At 40.4% G+C, this 21,464-nt stretch overlaps 1 protein-coding gene across 22 annotated transcripts in view; it reads left to right on the plus strand.

Moving 5' to 3' along the window:
* The window catches only part of NCOR1 (nuclear receptor corepressor 1), a gene marked incomplete at its 3' end in the record, with an annotated part of 145,681 nt that overhangs the window by 97,296 nt on the left and 26,921 nt on the right, over positions 1-21,464 (plus strand). For 19 of the 22 annotated variants that reach the window (XM_082374037.1, XM_082374041.1, XM_082374043.1 and 16 more), the window contains 9 exons: positions 282-828; positions 3,498-3,627; positions 5,810-6,005; positions 11,811-11,971; positions 16,380-16,500; positions 16,593-16,694; positions 17,064-17,164; positions 19,656-19,824; positions 20,814-20,954. In XM_082374037.1, the coding sequence (XP_082230163.1) occupies positions 282-828; positions 3,498-3,627; positions 5,810-6,005; positions 11,811-11,971; positions 16,380-16,500; positions 16,593-16,694; positions 17,064-17,164; positions 19,656-19,824; positions 20,814-20,954 (1,668 nt within the window). The remainder of the gene's footprint in view (positions 1-281; positions 829-3,497; positions 3,628-5,809; positions 6,006-11,810; positions 11,972-16,379; positions 16,501-16,592; positions 16,695-17,063; positions 17,165-19,655; positions 19,825-20,813; positions 20,955-21,464) is intronic. The other 3 variants (XM_082374028.1, XM_082374027.1, XM_082374024.1) reach the window with 2 other exon arrangements.

The following is a 21,464-nucleotide window of genomic DNA, read 5'->3' on the forward strand; positions in this document are numbered from 1 at the left end:
GTTTTGTTTTTCTATCTTTCTTTGTTTTTCAAATTTCATATGGATTATTTTTAGACATTAAAAGCTTTTACGCTTTCAATTTCTGAAGGCCAAGACAATTTGATGTTTCCCTTTCATACTCTACTTATGAAAAAACTTTAGTTTTCTCAATGGCTGTAATACTTCAGTGAGGTCATCAAAGGAGGATAATTCATCCTAAACAAGTACTTTCAAGCTTGGCTTCTGTCACCACCTGACACGTGTTCATTATCAGATTTTTATGCTGTATCATTATCTTTAAGGTGCTGAAAATAGTTCTGATACAGAAAGTGCTCCTTCTCCTTCACCAGTTGAAGCTGTCAAGCCCGGCGAAGACAGCACTGAAAACGCGCCTCCTCGAGGGACCACGGAGCCTGCGGCCGAGCTGGAGGCCACACCCGACGCAGTGCCCAGGGCCTCTCCCTCGCCGGCAGTTGCGAGCACAAAAGCAGCCGAGGATGACAGTGTGGAGACCCAGGCGAACGACAGCATGGCAGTGGACACAGCAGAGCCGATGGATGTGGAGCACGAGGAGCGCGGGGCTGAAGGCATTTCCGCCCTGGACCTCCCCTCGGCCGCCAAGGCTGACGCTGTGGATGTTGAAATGCCAGAAAGCAGTCCCTCCAGAGTCGAAGGGGACCCCAAAGACAGAGACCTGGAGAGAAGCAGCGAGAAGCCGGAGCCTGGAGACGACGACCTAGGGGTGGCCCAGCAGATGAGTGCCCCAAGGCCCGAGCTCCCCTCTGACCACGACTCCAGTGCCACATGCAGTGCCGACGAGGATGTGGACGGGGAACCCGAGAGGCAGCGGTGAGGCTCCCTCCTTGACCTCCTCCTGCTCTTTACTCTGTTGGTTGCAGACTGAACCCCAGGGTGGTGCTGGCTGCTGAGGTTACTCCTGTAGAAATACTGGCAAGTGAGAGAGTCTGTCTGCTTTTATTTATTTATTTTTTAAATTCTTTATTTATTTATTTATGGCTGCGTTGGGTCTTCGTTGCTGCGCGCGGGCTTTCTCTAGTTGCGGCGAGCGGGGGCTACTCTTGGTCGTGGTGCGCGGGTTTCTCATTGTGGTGGCTTCTCTTGATGCGGTGCACGGGCTTCAGTAGTTGTGGCTCACGGGCTCAGTAGTTGTGGCTCGCGGGCTCTAGAGCGCAGGCTCAGTAGTTGTGGCGCACGAGCTTAGTTGCTCCACAGCATGTGGGGTCTTCCTGGGCCAAGGCTCGAACTCGTGTCCCCTGCATTGGCAGGTGGATTCTTAACCACTGCGCCACCAGGCAAGTCCCTCTGTCTGCTTTTAGTGTTGGGTTCTGATGCTGTTCACCTGATTAAGTAACCAAAAAGAATTGGGTGATCATTATTCTTCAATGAGAAAGATTTTAATTTCTTTCTACATCACTTGTTACATGCGTGCCATATGATAGCAGAGAAGGGGCTGTCAGCTCACAGAGCTGTGGCCTGAGCCGCTTCTGTGGCAGAGCCGTGTGATGTGGTGGTGAAAGTGGAGGTGGGGGGGCGCCGGCTCCAGCTTTGCCCCCAGACCGAGCAGCCTCAAGCCGGGCCTGCGGGGCCTGCACATGACACGTGAGAGATGCTGAGGGCGAAGATGGGAACTGGAGTGAAAGTGTGTTAGAAAGCGTAATCAAGATTCAACTTAGTGGTCATTATATAACGATCACTTTTTTGTATCAGTTAAAACTGTAGGTTATTCATATTTGCAATTCAAAATATCAGGTACAATACAAATTACCTTATAAGTACTTTTAGTCAAATTAATAATATGCAAATATAATCTTAATGGTTTTTATAAAAATTACTGTAAAAAAATACATATTTTGCAGGAGTAGATGCCAACTTCTTTAATATATTTAATTTCCTGGGTGTTTCCTTTTCCTTGAAAGCAATGGAATCACCTAGAATCACAGTAGAATGTTGGATTGGTGCAAATTCTAGAAGTGAATTAGACTAAAACGTAATTTAACCAGAAACCCAATTCAGCTCTGGTTTTTGTTTCTGTTTTTCTTTTTTTCCCCTTTTTAATAAGAAAGAGGCTCTCAGGAGACAGCCAGATTCTGCTCAGAGCTCAGCTTCCATAGTGTGTCCTGGTGTCACTGTGCTTTCAGTCCATAACCAGTATATTGTGCATCTTACATATTCTAGAATGGGACTTGGTACTAGAATAATATTGAACATAACAGTGATGGATTCTCCAAAGAGATTTTTATATGGTAGATACTAGAATTTTAATCAACAAGAATTGAAATAATATAAGGCTCCTACTTAACCGTTGGTTTTCAGAAAATTGAAGATTCTAGCCCTCTTTTCTTCTCATGTCACAGTAATCTAGATTTTAATTGTCCCAGGCTTTAGAGTAAACATCAATGGATTCAAGCTGTGTGGTCCCTTTTTAAGCCTGCTTTATTGAAATATCTCAACTAAAATAAGAGTTACCTGTGTTTCGCACTGCTGGTTTCAGTAACTTTTTTTTTTTTTTATCGGTAACTTATTTATAAATTTATAAATGAAGGAAAAATTATGATGGCAGTAATCTTACAGGAGAGGAGCATCCTAAGAGATGACCGTGACAGTAGTTGTGAAATTTTGAAATTCCTTATAAATATACAGTGGTCTGTGGATGATACTCTAAAGTTTACTTCACTTCCAAACTATTAAAATAACACTTTCAGTTGTCTTCTATATCTTTAATATTATCTTTATTCTTTGTGTAATATGTAAATTGTTTTCTTTTACACATTCTAATTTTCTTACCAATTTATACCTTTTAAAATGTTCATCTTTCCCCAGTAACTGACAACACTGGGAAATATGATGGAGCCTGTAAGGTATTGATATAATTTCCCCAGTTCATACGTTGGGTGTCCTAAACTCAAGTGTATGTCCTGAAAATGAGTGAAGCTGGTGGAGTGTGAGATGGCAGAGCTGTGACTGGGGAGCACGGGCTGGGTGGGGAGGGCAGCCCTGCAAGTTCAGCCCGCTGTTGCATGGGAGTGCTGCCTCTGCGGTGCCATTTCTTCCCATTTTTCATGAGAAACCAGAAGTCTGGGATTTTGGGTGAAATTCTTGGTTTTAAAATGATGGTGGTTTATTCAAATGTTTTAAAACAATACTCTGTGATCCTAGAAAAACATTCTGTTACAGGTAACATAGTTTGTAACCTATGTTAATGATAAATTAGGACCTAACTTTTTATAATGGCCCTTGTTCAGACTGTTCTGTTGGTTAGATGCAGATGATTAAATTCAGATAAATTTCAACCTATAAAGCAACGTTAGGCTTCTTTACCTAGAAAATTAGTACTGTAGATTTTTTTCCTGACTGTTCAGATATGCAAGGTTAATGTGATGTGTGTGTGTGCGTGTGTGTGTGTGTGTACATGTTAACTTAGAAGGAATTATGGTGATTGTATGTTTAAAGTTTTAAATAAGAATATATTAATTTATCTTTTTAAATTGCATTTGCAGAATGTTTCCTGTGGATTCAAAACCTTCATTGTTAAACCCCACTGGATCTATACTGGTCTCGTCCCCAATAAAACCAAATCCACTGGACCTGCCACAGCTTCAGCATCGAGCTGCTGTCATCCCGCCAATGGTAAGTTTTCAATGTGAGTAAGAGGTGTTGAAAACAAAGACCTTTAGAGACATTTCTTCTCTTCTTTAATCAGTGCTTGGTTTTTTTAAAAAATTGTGGTAAAAAATCACATAACATAAAATTTACCGTCTTAGCTCTTTTTAAGTGTTCAGTAGGGTTAAGTATATCCATTTAACCATCACTCTCCTTCCCCCCCTTCCCCCAGCCCCTGGTAACCACCTTTCTACTTTCCGTTTTATGAATTTGGCTACTTACATAAGTGGACTCATACAGTAAATATTTGGTTTTTTGTGGCTGGTTTATTTCACTCAGCGTAATGTCCTCAAGATTAATCCATGTTGTAGCACATAATCCGATTCTTCTTCCATTTTAACACTGCATTTTATTTATCCATTCATCTGTTGGATACATTGCTTTTTCAGATGGATTCATCGTGATAATTGATTGAAATGGTCATTTCCAATTAAGGAAAAAAGAGAAATATAGTGCTCTAGCCATAAATGTTAGTAAGTTCTGTGTTTGTTTTGTTTTGCTATAAGACAATAGTAGAATAAGTATATAACTGGGTTTTGAATATTTAGAATAAATTATAGAGGTTATGGTTAACTTTAGTATACAGTTCCAAATCTAATTTTATTTACATTTTACCTTATTAATCTCTACGAGTTTGACTCCCTTTTGATCCTGAATTCCAGTCTTGGGTATTGATCTTTTACTTAGTTATGTTCTAGCTCTTGGTTTATTTCAGAGGATAAAAATTTATTTCGTCTCACATGACAATATGTGAAAGTTAAGTGTGTGCTTATGATAAATAGGCTCACCAAAAAAATCATTAAGCATTTGCTCATTCATTGATTTACCCAAATGGACATTTATTGATTGTCTGCCTAGTTCAAGACAACATTTTTAATGCTGTGTGGAATATCATGATCTCTGACTTCAGAAAATTTAGCGATTGGTCTTGATAATAAGACATAGAAAAAAATCATAATAAAAATTTAAAAGAATTAAAATGTGATGCTCTCTTAGGTTGAAAAATATACTATGGGTGATTCAGAGGAAGGAGAGCTTCCTTCTTAAAGAGACACTTAAAGAAGACTCCATGTAGGAAATAATGTTTTGGTTGGACCAAAACAGTTCATTTCGCTTTATAGCAAAAGGAAGAAAGCCATGTTTACATATAAGCCAAAGCACAAAGGCAAGAAAATTATGTGTGTATTATGGGTGCAGTGAAAAACCCTACTTATGGCAGCGGAGAAAACTCTGGAAGTCTTTAGATAATAGGTTCTAAAAGAGTCAGATCTCTGCTATTCCCAGGACTCTTTTGTGTTCATGAAGTGATGGACTGAGTTAGGGAATGTTTATTTAGTGTTGGACAAAGCAGCTTGGGTTCCTTCATGAAGTGGGAGAGACAGAAAAGAAGCAGAGAAAACAAGCATCTAATTGCAAATTGTGGCGAGTGCTGTGTCCTGTGAAAGAGAGGGAGGGGGTTTGCAGTATGTTTTGGATGGTTAGGGACGGCCTGTCTGAAGAGGTGACGTTTCATTTCCGTCCTGAAGAGAATTGGTATGTTGGTATGTTAATGAATTGGTTGTGGGAAGAGAGGAGATGGAGTCCAGGGTGGCTGCCAGGTTTCTGGCTTAAGCTGCTGTGGTTCTGTTTCGTATGATGGAAATCACTGTAGGAGAAGCATTGAGTTTAGCAAATGAAAAGTTCTGTTTTGAATATAAGTTTTGAGGTGCTTTGAGATATCCAAGTGGAGTTAGGTAGGCAGTCTGTGAGTGTGGAACTTGGAGGAAAATGTATTAGAAATAGAAGTTTATGAGCCATTAACATACAGGTGACATTTAAATCCATAGAAGTGGGTGTGAGCACCTGTGAGAGGGCAGAGAGGAGGGTGGGACCCAAGCCTGAGCCACTAGGGACTCAACATCATGAGTTAAAAGCAAATGGAAATATTGTGATTTCTGTTTTGATTTCTCTTACCACAACTTTGGGATTTATTTTGTGTTCAGATCTGAAAGTAATTGTTTAGCATTTTAAGCATTATGCTTGAAGATTTGATTAAAAAACGGTAAAATCACTTCAAGCAGTCATATTACAGAAAGAAGCATTACTTGCCACAGATGGTAATTACTATTTTGTTGGTCATTGGCATATTTAGATTTTCTTCTTCCTGTAGGTTTCCTGCACCCCATGTAACATACCGATTGGAACTCCAGTGAGCGGCTTCGCCCTCTACCAGCGACACATCAAAGCCATGCACGAGTCGGCGCTTCTGGAGGAGCAGCGGCAGAGGCAGGAGCAGATGGACCTGGAGCGCAGGAGCTCTGCGAGCCCGCGCGGCGCCCCCAAGAGCCCGAGCAGAGAGTGGGAAGGTAGGCAGCGCTGGCGCCACAGGGGGCTTTCCTGGTGGGAAGCAAAGCTGCAGTGTCCTGAGCGCTTAGGAACTTGATTTATGGCGCTTGTCCCTCACAGGTAAAACCTTTACGTTGACCTCAGTTAAGCTAAAGAAGGCCAGTATCACTGACCACAGAGGAATGACAGTAACATTTTCAGTAGTCTTGTTGTTAATGTGAATTTTCTGATATTCACCTTAATGCTGGATGACTGCATAAAAGCCATGCTTTACGCTACATTCATCGGAGTTTTCAGAGTGAGAATTGTCCTGTCCTCCAAGCAAATCAGAGTAACATTCTAAATCTCTGATACGACAGGGGACAGCTTTGTGTAGCATATAGCTAGTCAGACCTTGCCTTACCCTCGCTCTGGCCATGGGCAAGCCACTTGACCTTCTCAGTTTTGGTTTTCTCATCTGTACAGTGCAAATGATATATCTGTCTGTCTAATCTAGCTATATCTCTGCCTTGCCAGGATTACAACCTGTAAGAAAGAATGAGCATTCAGTATTGTTTTATAAGACATGGCTCAGCATCATTTTATGTACGATATAATAAGTAATAGTAGTATATTCGTATATGCATAGTGTGACAGATACCATGAAGGTACTGTTATTGTTGTACGTCACTTATTTCAAGTGACAGATTTGAGTTGTGCGTGCTCTTTTTAGTTGGTACATGATACACTTAGTTTCTTTTTTTTTTTTTTTTTTTTTTAAATGTTAATCATTGATAGGCTACTTTCTGGTAATTTATTTATTTATTTATTTATTTTTGGCTGTGTTGGGTCTTCGTTCCTGTGCGAGGGCTTTCTCTAGTTGCGGCGAGCGGGGGCCACTCTTCATCGCGGTGCGCGGGCCTCTCACTATCGCGGCCTCTCTTGTTGCGGAGCACAGGCTCCAGACGCGCAGGCTCAGTAGTTGTGGCTCACGGGCCTAGTTGCTCCGTGGCATGTGGGATCTTCCCAGACCAGGGCTCGAACCCGTGTCCCCTGCACTGGCAGGCAGATTCTCAACCACTGCGCCACCAGGGAAGCCCAGTTTCTTTTAAAAAAAGAAAAAAGGGAGCGATTTCTAAATTTTAGTAACTTCTTCTGGCATGGGAAGAAAATGGCACATGTATTCTGGTTGATAATGACTTACGGACTATCCAGTATGCTATGCTTAGTGTATAAGACTATTAAAGTCTTCTCTGATTATGATTTCAGTTTTTGTAATGATTCAGAAGACTGTCGTACCTGACATAGATAAGAGCTATTAGCTGTAGAACACCATGCATTTCAAGGGCTATTTAATATAAAAGAGAAACTGTGCTGCTTAACTGACCCTGCCGGCTCCCCGCCCCTGTCACACCAGTAATGACTTATTAGTTACACGACACACTGAACCTCTTATGTTAGAGTTTCACGTATCAGATTGTTAGTGTTTTAAATATAAATCGTATGCTATTAAAAATGTGAACCAGAGTGATTAATACCCACCAGGGCTGTGTGTATAATAGGTGCTAAATGAATATTTCTTGAATGGAGGTAAAAAAAACATTGTTAACCTTTGGGCTTTTAGTATATTGCCTCTAGGGAATCCTTAATTCCTAACTCAGTAATTGACATAATGTATACTCAGTAATTACATGTTAAAGGAATGATTAAATGAAGTAGGATAAAAATGGATTTAGCAGAAGTGCTTGTCTTCAATTATGAGAAAATCTGTCATTATGAGAAGGATAAATTATAGAATAATTCAAAAGTCTTTTGATCTATTCCTTACATAAATGATTTAGAATAAATTTTTTAAGGCAGAATTAAAATGTAGAAAAAATAACATTCAAAGGTATTTGCTGAACTCATGCTAAAGCTTAACATTATTCGGGTGACAATATCTGGGTCATTCTAATATGTCTGTATTGTATAGTTACTTTAGGACCTCAGTTTCTTTTCTTGACCTCCTTTACGAGATGGGTTGTATTTGGTAGCTGGGGAGACTGAACTAGGCTAGAGCCGTAAATTCTGAGACTCCAAACTGTGACTTGCATTTCTCCGTGATCAGTCACGTTAATTCATGTGGTTTAGATCTGAATGGTACCCTTACTTTTAATAGTGATGCAGTGGTCTTAAAACCAAAGTGTCATTATATATTTGATCAATATGACACCAAGGTGTTTGTTAATAAGACACCAGTTTGGTTCAGGGTGACTCTTTACAAACTGGGATGGTTGATTACATTTTATCCCAAGGTTAACTTTTGTTTTAGCTAATCTAGCTAGTATGTTCATCCAGTAATTTATTTAACAAGTGCCTGAAGGCTCTCCTGAATTTATAGCTATCCTATGTTTCGCTTAAAGGATAATCTCCCAAATAACATTTCTATATTTGCAGTTAACTTGCTTGTATGTAGACTGTTTGATATAAATGAATAGTTTATAAGATGGTAAGTATAGTGAGAAGAGGATTTACGTATAAAACATCACCAAACTGGTATTGTCCACCTGAGGTAGGACCACAGTTTTGGCTTTTCCCTTCATGGGCTCATTTTAGAAGGCAACAGGCAGCACCTGTTGTCCACCTGTTTGATTGTGTTCACCTTCTCTTAATATCAATGAGACAGGTGGCTTAAGCCTTTCCACTTGTAGAAAAGCTTGAAAAAACCTCAGAGAAAGATTGTTTTCATTTTCCAGTAACGTTTACACACATTGACTCCTGCTTTAGTTGGAAACCTTTTTTCCACAGGGAAAGAACTCAGACTTCACACATGTAGAGAGAGAGTTAGAAGTGAAATTCTAACGCAGGTTTTAAAATCTATCCAATCAAAATAAGAGTCAATGCCTCTGTGCAACTGAATCTAGTTTATTTTGTTGTTGTTGTTTCTTAATTTTTTCAGCTGAGTACATGATGATTTAAATAGCTATATTTAAAACCATCTAAATTTTCACCTTTTTCTTTAGCACTATTATGACAAAGTGTGTTTTTCCACATGATTATAAAACAATCAGACACTGAATATATGTAATATATATTGCAATGCACTCTCATGTTAAATTCTCTAGAAAGGGAGAAGTGATATTCTTTTAAAGTTGGTTTATTTCATAAATCTGCACAGTATTAGGACACTTAATAATCTAATTCATTATATTAATCCTTCAGAGAAGGAACGGGTAACATCATCTTGATGGTTACCCCAGAGGCATCTGAAATTTCTACACCCAGTGCTCAGGGAGACACCATTGCACTCAGGATGGTTTAGAGCTCAGGGCCAGGAGTTGCACTGCTTTCGAAAAATCTCCAGCCTTGGTTGGGCAGTTAGGTGTGATTCTTCTGAGCCTCAGTTTCCTCCTCTGTCAAATGGTGTTAATGATCTCATTAGTCATGAGGGCTAAACGAGATACTTCTGTAATACACAGTGCTCTGCCCATAGTACAGATTCCTATTAGCTGACATTACAGTTGTTGTTTCTGGTTTTAAAAAATATCTTAGTTAACTAGAGAATGTTTTAATTGTGCTGATGAGTCTCTATCTGAAACCAGTCACAAACCATCCACTTAAAAGTGAAATGCTGGAGACCTTCTCTTTAGAAAGGGCCTGTGAGGATGCCCAGTGTTACTTCACTGCAGTGCAGGAAGAAAGAAAGGAACCAAACCAGAGGTTTAGCTGCTGAAGGGAGAAGACGAGTTATGATTCACAGGGTAAGATTATTCACCTAGGAAGCCTAAGAGAATTAACTGAGAAAGTTATTAGAGCTAAGAGGAAAGTTCATTAAGTTTCTCAGAAAGAATTGATATACAGAAATCTACGACTTTCTTTCTTATATATCTGCAGTAATCAGTATATATAAATATATATATATATTCCCATGTGTATTAAACAGATGGTTTTCCTCACCACAAAATATAAAATACCTATGAATACTTTTTATGAAATTATGAAAAATGACCTATATGAAAACATCTAGGTTCCTCAATTAGACAGCTCATTATAAAATGTCAAGTCTCCTATAAATACAGGAGATAAACTTAATGCACGTCCACTGAAAATTCCAGTGATATTTTGTTTGGGGAGGAAGTATTCAAAATGATTTTAAATTTAGATTTATCTGGAAGAATAAATGGGTAAGACTAGGTAAGCAAAAGAATAAAAAATGAATGGGAATTTGTTCCGGCAGACATTAAAATGCCACAATTTAAAGTGGTTTGGATTACAGATGAGTTTTTACTTTCTTCTTTGTGCTTTTCTTATTTTCCAAAATTACACTATGTCAATTCACTTAAAAATAAAGAAAATATTGTATATTATATATATAATTATATATATGTGTGTTTTTACTTTATGTGGAATAATTTTCATCAGCATTACTACAGTAAAATTCATAGTTTTATAAGCTTGTGTAGCCTTTAAAAAATTATTTTGATCTGTATCTTTTGAAATCCTTCTTCCATTTCTTGATTACATTTATTTCTCTGAATATTAAGCAGTGGGCTTCAACAGGCTAATTATAAGAGCTGAAGTCCTCAGAGTTCTGGCCTCTAATTCAGGCCATACTTGAATTCACAGAATGGCTGGATAATCTGATGTTTGCCTGCTGTGGTCTTTATTGCATGTGAAAATACTTGATTCTCCTAATGAGAGGAAAGAGAAGTTCTTTGTGATTTGAAAGAAAAAATTGTAATTGAATTTTTGAGGATTTTATTAGGTCACAGTAATGATGCTTACACAGAAGATTTAGATTTATAGGGTTTTTTTAAACCTCTCTGTGGGTGGATTCCCCCCCGGGAATTTTAGATGTTGATAGTAGTGTATAGTTGGATCTGCCCCTGGATGGTGTGGGCTTGGTCCTTTCACACTTACTATTTTAATATGGGGTTCTTCCCTTATTTTGATAACTTTAACTTTCATAGGAAAATCAGTCGCCTATATGCCTTATGCTGAGGTCACACGTGCTCTAGAACAGGAAGCACAGGTGCACAGTACCGCAGCAAGGTCAGCATCAGCGTGTAGGCTCTCTCCGAGAGAAGTCAGTAAAGCCGCGCCACAGCCCGATGTGAGTGCAGCGCGCTGTAGTGTCCCACCAGGTAAATACCGCTGCTCTGTGCCGTGGCTGCTGGCCATCGACCTACACGTGATGACCTGCGTGGTTTACTCCCAGGATGCGCCCTTGCTGTTTCAGAATTTCTCTGCATTCCATCTTCAGTTGTATTCAGTTGAGATGCACTGGGCCACTGGGAGGTTTGTGTTCATACATGTGTACTGTGACGTTGACTGCCTTCTTTTAAGAGTACGTGTACTTTGTAAAAATCTTGAGATCCACCCCCCTAAAAAAAATTCAAGTGTCTGTGAGAGTCAGAATCAGCAAATGTTTCCAAATTATGCAGGATGCAAAGAGGATGTATAACTGGTTGTCAGTCAATCTGTATATTCTCCAGAGTTGTAATATCAGCTGTTCCTAACAAACACCCTTTTTCTGACCTCCATTGTGAGGTCCAAAGAGTGATGGAGAGAGAGAAAAAATTGTTTGCCACTTGCATATGCTGAGCAGAAATAGTTTGAAATGGACGTCAGCCTGAAAGCTCTGGTTTGCCAGGGAGTTGAGTATTTCAACCTCACCAATACCATTTGTGACCTGAGTATGGATACAGGTTTAATTTAAGTGAAAGAAATTTAAAATAGAAATGTTCATCCTCAACTACATCTTGCACTTAATAGTTTAAATGTGATTGAAGAAACAATTGAGATAGGTGGAATGTCGCAAACTAGGAAATTGACTATTTTAAATAACGTTTTCTCCCTTTTGAAAGTCCTCCAGCCTGCGCCGCATCAAGTGATAACTAACCTCCCTGAAGGGGTTCGGCTTCCAACAACTCGACCCACGAGGCCACCTCCTCCTCTCATCCCATCATCCAAAACCACAGTGGCTTCAGAAAAACCGTCTTTTATACTTGGAGGCTCCATCTCACAGGTAAAAGGGCTTCTCTTCCCAGTAGATGGCCTGTTGTTTTTTGCTTTGGTAAAAATTGTCCCTCCTTCCCATATTAATTTGTCAGAGTCCTAATAAATAAAAATGTGTCTATTTATGAAGAGACAGTGACCTGAAAATGCAGCAGTCGCTTTCTATTCCATACCACACACAGGAAGTTTATTCGAGTCATGTGCCCAGGTTGAGTGACGGTGGCACCCGTCTGGTTTAGCTTGGGAAAGGTGCGTGTGCCCTGAAGTGTAGTGTAGCATGAAAGGAGATGGAATAGTTTCAAGTGCTAGAGGATAACTATTTTAAAGGTTCTAATATTAAATTGTAGATGATTGGTAAGCCCTAGTTTATTCTGACCTTGGCCTCTCTCTCTCTCTTGACGTGGTCTGGTTGTAAAGCCTCAGTCAGGTTGACTGACGTTCATCACCAGTGACCGCGCCCCCACTGGGCTGGGGGCCATTTCCGCCCCTCCTAGGCTCTCTTCCTCCACTGCCTCAAGTGCTCTCTGTTGTTGTAGGTTAGTTCTGCCTTTTCCAGAACTCGATATAAATGGAGTCTTACAGTGTGTGCTCTTCTTTGTCTGTCTCCTTTAACTTAGCATTAATGATTTCAGGGATTCGTCTAGTTTTTTTTTTTTTTTTTTTTGGCTGCATTGGGTCTTTGTTGTTGCGCCGCGGGCTTTCTCTAGCTGCGGCGAGCGGGGGCTACTCTTCGTCGTGGTGCACGGGCTTCTCATTGCGGTGGCTTCTCTTGTTGTGGAGCACAGGCTCTAGGCGCGCGGCTTAGTTGTTGTGGCACGTGGGCTCAGTAGTTGTGGCTCGCAGGCTCTAGAGCGCAGGCTTAGTTGCTCTGCCGTGTGTGGGATCTTCCCAGACCAGGGCTCCAACCCATATCCCCTGCATTGGCAGGCGGATTCTTAACCACTGCGCCACCAGGGAAGTCCCCGTCCAGGTTTTTGTGTAATCAGTAGTTTCTTCCTTTTTATTGCTAAATAATACTCCATTGGATGAACATACCAATTTGTTTATCCATTTTCTTGATGATGGAAACCTGAGCTGTTTTCTGCTTTTTGGCTGCTGTAAATAAAGCCGATATGAACATTCTTATACTGAGCTCTTTGTAGACGTGTGGTTTCATTTCTCTTGTATAGGCCCTGAGAGCAGAATGTCTGGGTAGATGTATGTTTTACTTCATAGTTTTGCGGAGTGGCTCTACAGTGCCACTGCCACCAGCACAGTCTGAGTTCCACTTGCTGTTGTCATTCTTTTTTATTTTAGTCATACTAGTAGGTATGTAGTGTTCCACTCTGGTTTTATTCTGCATTTCCCTGATAACAAATGATGTTGAGCACTTTTCATACACTTATTGGCCATTTGTACATCTGATTGTGAAGTGACTGTCTTATTATTTGTTTTTATTGGACCTTTTAGTTATTAGGTTGCAGAAGTTCTTTATACATCACAGGTGAAAATTCTGTTTTTTATATATATATATATATATATATATATATACACACGCACACACACACACACACACACACACACACTTTTTTTTCTCTATTTGTGGCTTGTGTGTTTTGATGCGTAGAAGTTTTAAATTTTGATGGAAGTCCATATACATTTTTTTCCCTCTTATGACTAGTTCTTCTTCTCTATAAAATCATTGCCTGTTTCAAGCTTGTGGAGATTTTCTCCCAGGTTTTCTTCTGAAAGCTTTATAGTTTTGGCTTTTATATTTAGGTCCATGTGAAACTGATTTCTGTGTACAGTGTGAGGCGAGGATGGGCCTCACCCATCTGTGTGGCTCTGCGTTCCCGTGACGTTGGTTGAAAAGTCTTTTCTCTCTCCCATTTGCATGTTTGGGTCTGTTTCTGGACTCTGTTCTGTCCCATTGACCTACTTGCCCGTCCTTCCATCAGCACCAGTCTTGGTTACTGTGGTTTTTATAGTAAGTCTTAAGATCATGTCGTATAAGTCCTGCAGTGCTCTTATTTCTCAGGATTGTTTTAGCTCTTCTGTGTCTCTTGTATTTCCATATAAGTTACATAATCAGTTTGTCAGTTCCTACAAAAAATTCTGCTGGGATTTTGGTTGGTATTGCATTAAATCTGTAGATTAATTCTTAAGAAAATTGAGTCTTCTAATCCATGCACATGTTTGTCTTTCCATTTATTTAGGTCTTTGATTTCTCTCAGCAGTATTTTGTAATTTTCACTGTAGAGATTTTGTACATGTTTTGTTAGCTTTACTATCGGTTAATTTGATTATTTATCATGTATTTTATGTTTTTATAAGCGATATTTTAAAATTTTTCCTTTTCTGGTTCTTTCTGGTGTATGAAAAAAGTTGATTTTTATATCTTGACCTTATCTCCTGTTACATTTACTTACTGTTTCTGATAGGGTTTTTTGGTTTTATTTTTGTTTTTTTTGGGGGGGGTAGATTTCTTAGGACTTTCTCTGTATGCGTGTTGTCTACAAATAAAGACGGTTTTACTTCTTCCTTTCCAATCTTTATGCCTTTCCTTTTCCTTGTTTTATTAAACTGGTTAGGGTAGAACTTTTAGAACAATGTTTAATAGAAGTGGTGAAGAGATTATACTTTGCTTGTTGCCCATCTTAGGAGGGAGGCATTCAATACTTCACTCGTAGGTATGTTAACTATAGACTTTTCATAGGTGCCCTTCATCAGATTGATGATGTTTCTGTATATTCTTAGTTTGCTGAGAGTTTTTCTTTTTCTCCAATTCTTATACTTTTCAACTTCAGAATTTCTATGTGGTTCTGTTTTATGATTTCTTTCTCTTTGTTGATATTCTCTATATGATGAGACATCATTTTCATACTTTCCTTTAATTCTTTATGCATGGTTCCCTATAGTTCATTGAACTTATTTATATTAGCTGACTTAAAGTCTTTTCCTAACAAGTCTAAAGCCCAGGGACAGTTTTTATTCACTGTTTGTTTTTTTTTTTTTTACCCTCCTGTGTATGGATCATACTTTCTTGTTTCTTTGCATGTCTTGTAATTTTTTGGTTGAAACACATAACATAATGTGGAACTCTGGAAATCAGATTCTCCTTTCTCCCTAGGATTTGTTGTTGCAGCTGCTGCTGTATACTTTTGTTGTTGTTTATTTGAACTAATTCAGTAAAGTCTGTATTCTTGTGTCATGGGTGGCCACTGAAGTCTCTATTTGCTTAATTAGCGGTCAGCTAGTGATTGGACAGAGAGTTCAGTGCCCAGAAAGAGTAAGTTTCCCAGTCTTTACTGAGGGGCTCTGTGTGTGTATGTTGGGATACGCCTTCAACGTTCAGCCAGGCAGCGGACAATTCTGCCTTAGTCTTCACTTCCTGCTTTCTCAGAGCCTTGAGGTCAGCCAGCGGTGAGAACACATGGCCTTCTTATGTCTTCCCTGGCAGGTACACAGCCTTGCACGTGCACTTGGCCTTCTAGGTTCCTAGGAAGATGTTGGAGCTTTTCAAATCCCTTATGAATATCTCTTTCCTTAGCTTTTCCTCTTAAGGTTTTTGGTTAGCCTGTTTTTTCGCCCTAGCTGTTCTCTCCTGCCTCAGCCAGTGGAGAGGTTAATCCATTGACTCTGATTGTTTTTGACAAGGCTGAACTTTCTTCCCCACCACAGTCAGGACAGAAAAGACAGCTTTGCAAGTGGGTCTCTCAGAGAACCGTCAGACCAGTCTGATAATGACAGTTACCTGGGAATGATAACCCCATTCTTTCCCTTGTGCTGTCTGCTGGACTGCTGGTTTTCACCATGATTGAGGGCTGTGGGTTCTCAAGGCTGAGACACAGCTGGCGGGGTGGGGGTGTGGGGGGCGTGGGAGCGGCAGCAGAGCAAGTCCAAGTGTCACAGAGCTCATGGTTCTTACCTGGGTTCTGCCAATTTTCTTGAATAAATGCTCCCAGATTTCTACAAGCCTTTGGTTAAAGGGTTGGAAAAGAGTTCTTAAAAGGCTGATTCTTAAAATTTTTGCTAGTTTTCTGGTTGCCTTTATGGAGGAGGGTTTTTTGGAAGTCCTTACTCCACCATTTTCATTGGTGCTTCTCTCCCATAGCATTTTTACGAGGGATAATGTTGTTAATAATAGTAGCTTACATTTTGCGTGTATGGTTAAGTGCTTTTACTTATGTAATTTGTTAGTAATGCATGTTATCTTCATAAAATTTATGGTAATTTTGGAAGACATATCTTGCTCCCTTTAAAAACTTTTAAAATTAAACCAATCCTGTGTCAGGGATTTTCTTGTTTTACAAATACCTATTCTTAATTTTGGTGGGGGGGGTGAGTGGTAAGTTTTATAAACAGAAACATGTACCTTAAATATATAGTTGACCTTGTGAAAAGACAGTGTTATTCTAGTCCTTTAACATTATTTTTAGGGAACACCCGGCACTTACTTGCCTTCTCCTAATCAGGCCTCCTATGCTCCCGAGGCAGCGAAGCCCTCGGCGGGCTCCATCTCCCTGGGACTGCCACGGCAGCAGGAGGCCGCCAAGCCAGGTCAGTGAGGAGGACGTGGCCGTCTCTGCCTTTGTAGCGTCACAGTCAGGGATTCAGCACTTGAGCTCACTTTCTCTTGCTTTGGTCCGTAGCTACTGTGCCCTACATCAAGCAAGAAGAGTTTTCTCCCCGAAGCCAGAACTCACAACCTGAGGGTTTATTGGTCAGAGCCCAACATGAAGGAGTGGTCAGAGGTAAAATATGCTGTTTGGCAGAAATACTAAACTCTGGTCCCCAATAAATATGTTAAAGGAAGTCATTAATGTGTTTTAATGATGATGGGCTCTTAAATTAGAGCCTTTAAATTCTAAATGTAAGTTTTCTTTCTGTATAAAAATGATTTAAAAACTGAAATTTCATATTTCTACAATCCTTTTTCATAATTGGAGAATTATTTTAAAAGTACATTTCAATAAAACAAAAACTATTCTTTTTGTGCTGCTGTTTCCGCTCTTCGAAGTAGGGGCTGATTTTGTTTGCTTGGTTTTTTTTGGTTTTTTTTTTGTTTTTTGTTTTTTGCAGGTGCAGGGGTGTGATTCGCTAATGATTTTGTTTTTATTCAGGTACCACAGGAGCCATTCAAGAAGGAAGTATAACTCGGGGAACTCCCTCCAGCAAACTTTCTGTGGAGAGCATCCCATCCCTCCGGGGCTCTATCACCCAGGTTAGTTGTGCTCATTCATGAGAAAACCAGAAGTGATGTCTCGAGCGTGTTGGCTGTTCTAGCAGTAGTTTTGTGACTATGTTGTTCGTTGTTCTGGGTTATGGAACAGGGTCTCAGTGATGATAAACCTCAGATCTATAAACCGTCTGCAGAGAGACAGTAATGTGATCATTTCGACCACAAGCCATATCATCTGTACTGTGGTTCATTTGAAAAGGTCGATTATTTGCAACTTGGCAGAAGAAACAAGTTCTAATTGATGTAACTCTCACTGTCTTCCTGGCAAAGCTTTTACCGTGTGTTCAGCTTAAATAGAAATTGAGAGGAAGATCATTATAAATTGTTTGCTTGCTTTGCCCCTTCTGAAAAGGAAGGTCTGTAGTCTCAGGAAATATGGATGGTGTTGACAAAAGCACCAGAAGTCAAGTATCTTCTTCTAATTTTAGGCTAAGGTGCCGATTTTGATTAATAAAAGGTCTTTCTTTTCCTCAGTTAGATGTTAATTTTAGTTTGAAATGTAAAACAGTCCTTAGCCTCTTTATTAATGTAGATCTGGAAAAGGAAAATTCTATCTTGGGAATTCACTGTAAACAGAATCCTGTGCTTTTGTGCGTGTGCCTGTCACAAGCTTTCTGTTCTGTTCCTCTTCCTTGACTGGTGTTTCTGTTCCCTAGGACGGTGGTGGTTAAAGTTTGTTCCGCAGAGCAGCAGCAGCAGTGTCACCTGGGAAGTTGTTAGGCGTATAAATGCTCAATCCCTGCCCTAGATTTCCTGCAGTCTCACCCGTGGGGGCCGCGTCCCAGCAGTCTGTGTTCTCCAGCCCTCCAGGGGTTCTGCCGAGCGCCCATTCGAGAGCCAGCGCTAGGACCCTGCTGACCGAGTGTAGTGTGCCCCAGGGCAGCAGCAGCACCTGGGAACTCGTTAGAATAACGCAGAGGTGTCAGTCCCTGCTCCACACCTATGGAATCAGAATCTCCATTTTTTTAAAAAAAATAAATTTATTTATTTATTTATTTATGGCTGCGTTGGGTCTTCGTTGCTGCGCACGGGCTTTCTCTGGTTGCGGTGCGTGGGCTGCTCTTCGTTGCGGTGCGCAGGCTTCTCACTGCGGTGGCTTCTCTTGTTGCAGAACACGGGCTCTAGGTGCGCAGGCTTCAGTCATTGTGGCACGTGGGCTTCAGTAGTTGTGGCTCGCGGGCTTAGTTGCTCTGCGGCATGTGGGATCTTCCTGGACCAGCGCTCGAACCCGTGTCCCCTGCCTTGGCAGGCGGATTCTTAACCACTGCGCCGCCAGGGAAGTCCCAGAATCTCCATTTTAACAAGAGTCCAGTGATTTCTTTCTGAAACATGGTTATAGAGCATGTGGTGTGTAGTGATCTGGAAAGTTACACACTAACTCCTCAGATCTCTCCTTTCACATTTGACCAAAGTTATCCAGTCCCCTGATGTTAGTTTTCAGAATAAGCAAACACTTTAATATAAATAGAAGAAAAATAAATGGCCTATGCATCTTATTTTTCCTTCTTCATTTTCGCTCCAGTATCCAAACTGGATACAGAATGAACTGGATCAGGTGCGGCTGGGCTTTGCCTGTCGATTTTCAAATCTGTCTGTCCGCGTGACATGAGCGCTTCCAAAGAGCGTGTGAGGGTTTCTGGGTGTTCACCACCGAGTTCACCTCTCGGCTGCACGAGCAGCCGCGTGGACCCCGTCACTGTCCTGCAGGGACACGTGGGTTCAGAGTGGCCTCAGTGGAGTTACGGGAACGCTGAGTTTCGGAGTGCGTGTGGGCTGGGCTGGCTCCCCTCTCCCATGCAACTCAGGCAGCTCACTTTGCAAAGTGTTCTACACGTGAGCTTCCATGAACGCTTCCCTTGAAGGAAGGGCAACAAGAACCGTGGCCATAGGCGACCCAGAAGAGGACTAGTGATGGTGAAAACGCGGATGACGTAACCTAAGCTGAGTCACATCACAGCACGGGGGCATCTGAGTTTTCTGTCCCCTCTTATTGATGGCCAGAGGTCTAACCCAGCAGACAGTTTAGTAACTGAAAGCTCTTTTTCCCTCTTATCACAATATGAGAGAAGGTCGTGGTACTTTAATTTAAAACTGAATTTGTTGACGTATTTTTCTTAGAGATTTTGTAAAAGGTTTATTACATTTGCGTGATTTTAGGCCTTAAGACACATTTTGTTTCTGAGAGTTAAGTACCTTCGTAGAGGTTTGACTTTGAGGTGGGGAAGAAAGCTTCATCAACTCATATACCTGTTGGCATTTTAAGAAGTTTTGTATGGCAGGGTTCAAGGACCAAGGTACAGTGTTTCTTTACGTTTATAAAACGTGTGTCTGATTTCCCGTCATGTGCTGGCCTTTCTTATTTGAGGACATGGCTTGCTCTGACTCTCGGTGTGGCAGGTTACATTTTCTGAGCATCTGTGTTTCCTGTAAACTCGAGTGACGCTTGTGGTGCCTGTGTTTGAATTGATGACAGGGGACCCCGGCTCTGTCCCAGGCTGGCATACCAACTGAGGCTTTGGTAAAGGGACCCATTTCTAGACTGTCCATTGAAGAGAGCAGTCCTGAGAAAGGCCGAGAGGAAGCTGCATCCAAAGGCCATGTTATTTATGAAGGCAAAAGTGGACACATCTTATCTTACGATAGTAAGTATTGCATCTCCACACTGAAGCCAGTGTTGTAATGTGTGACTAAGGACATGGGTCTGGTTCCCTACACGCTTGCTTTGGAAAAGTTAGTTTTCCTTCCCTGAGCCCAAGTTTCCTCTCTGTAATGTAAAAAAGGGTTAATACTAGTACTTCTCGTGAAACTTTTGTGAAAAATTAACTGAAACAGTCAATGAAAAGTGATTAACAGTGCAGAGCCCATAGTAAGTGTGCCCTGAGTGGTAGCTAACATCGCCAGCTGTGGTCATTTGATTTAGCCTAGGAAAAGAATCTTTGTTTAACTTTAATAGAATCACTTTTATTTTAAAGGGGTACCTATTTTATGTGTTAAGAATTAAGGAGTAGATAATAGTCTGATAATCCTAGAAAGAGTATTGAATTTAAATGCTGCTTAAATATAACTATTTTAATGTCTGTCTGTATGTAAGCATTTATCTTTAGGTGTATCCTTAAGTTTCAGTTTTCAATTGCATGCTGTTCTGAGTAGTGAGATGAAATCTCACGCTATCCCACCTAGGGTGTGAATCTCCCCTTTGCCCACTGTGTCCACACTGGCTCGGTCAACAGTGACTTTCGTGAACCGCAGTGCTGTGTTCAGTGACCCTGATCTGAGCTTTCAGATGTCAGGATCCCCTTCCAGCATTCTCATAGCCCACTGTCCATAGTACCGCTTACCGTGTGTAACCACCTGGTAATTTATCTGTATCCGCCACTACTGCTAAGTTTCACGAGGGAAGGGACTTAATTTGTTAACCGTATCTGCAAGCCTAGTTTATGCCTGACACTCAATAAATATATTTGAGTGAATGAAAACATTTTTATAAATGGCGTCTGCACAGATGTATATAGTAGATTAAGACCAGTTTTTATATTTTTTTTGTGTGAGATTATGAAATTTAAGATAACTTATTTACCATACAACAGGCCTTGGGCTCTGTCCGAGCAATTCTTGTGTCTATGTCCTGCAGATATTAAGAATGCCCGAGAAGGGACGAGGAGTCCAAGAACAGCTCATGAAATCAGTCTCAAAAGAAGCTATGAATCAGTGGAAGGAGCTCTAAAGCAAGGGTTGTCCATGAGGGAGTCTCCTGTGTCAGCACCGCTGGAGGGTGAGGTGTTGTTTCCAGAACGCTGTTCAGATACATTGAATTTCGTATAGTAAATTTCCATTGTTGAGTTAGGTTGTATTCAGTCTCTGTCGTTTCAACCTGAAATTTGTATTTATATCAATATATAAATGAAACTCATATAAATATATTAATATATTACTAATGCACGTGATATGAAATATACAGTTAATATATTAACATGAAATTTATATTAATAAATGTTTAAACTTATGTTCGTATCTACATATAAATCAAGTGGTATGTGACAGTGGAGGGAAGTAAAAATTAAACATAATTGGTCATACCATAGGTAACTGTTAGAATGCTTATATAATTTGTAGATTATTCCTGTTTGAGTTAAGTGAGTTTAAAAATGTGAAATTCATCATGAGAACTTTGTTTTTATTGTGAGGCAGATAGAGTGGTATAATGGACAGAGCAAAGACATGTATTTGAATCCTAACTTCACTCTTTCCTGGTGAATTTCTCTGTGTCTGTTTCTTGCTCTGT

This window comes from Balaenoptera borealis, assembly GCF_965194805.1.
Source record: "Balaenoptera borealis genome assembly, chromosome: 20".
NCBI classification, from domain to species: Eukaryota; Metazoa; Chordata; class Mammalia; order Artiodactyla; family Balaenopteridae; genus Balaenoptera; species Balaenoptera borealis.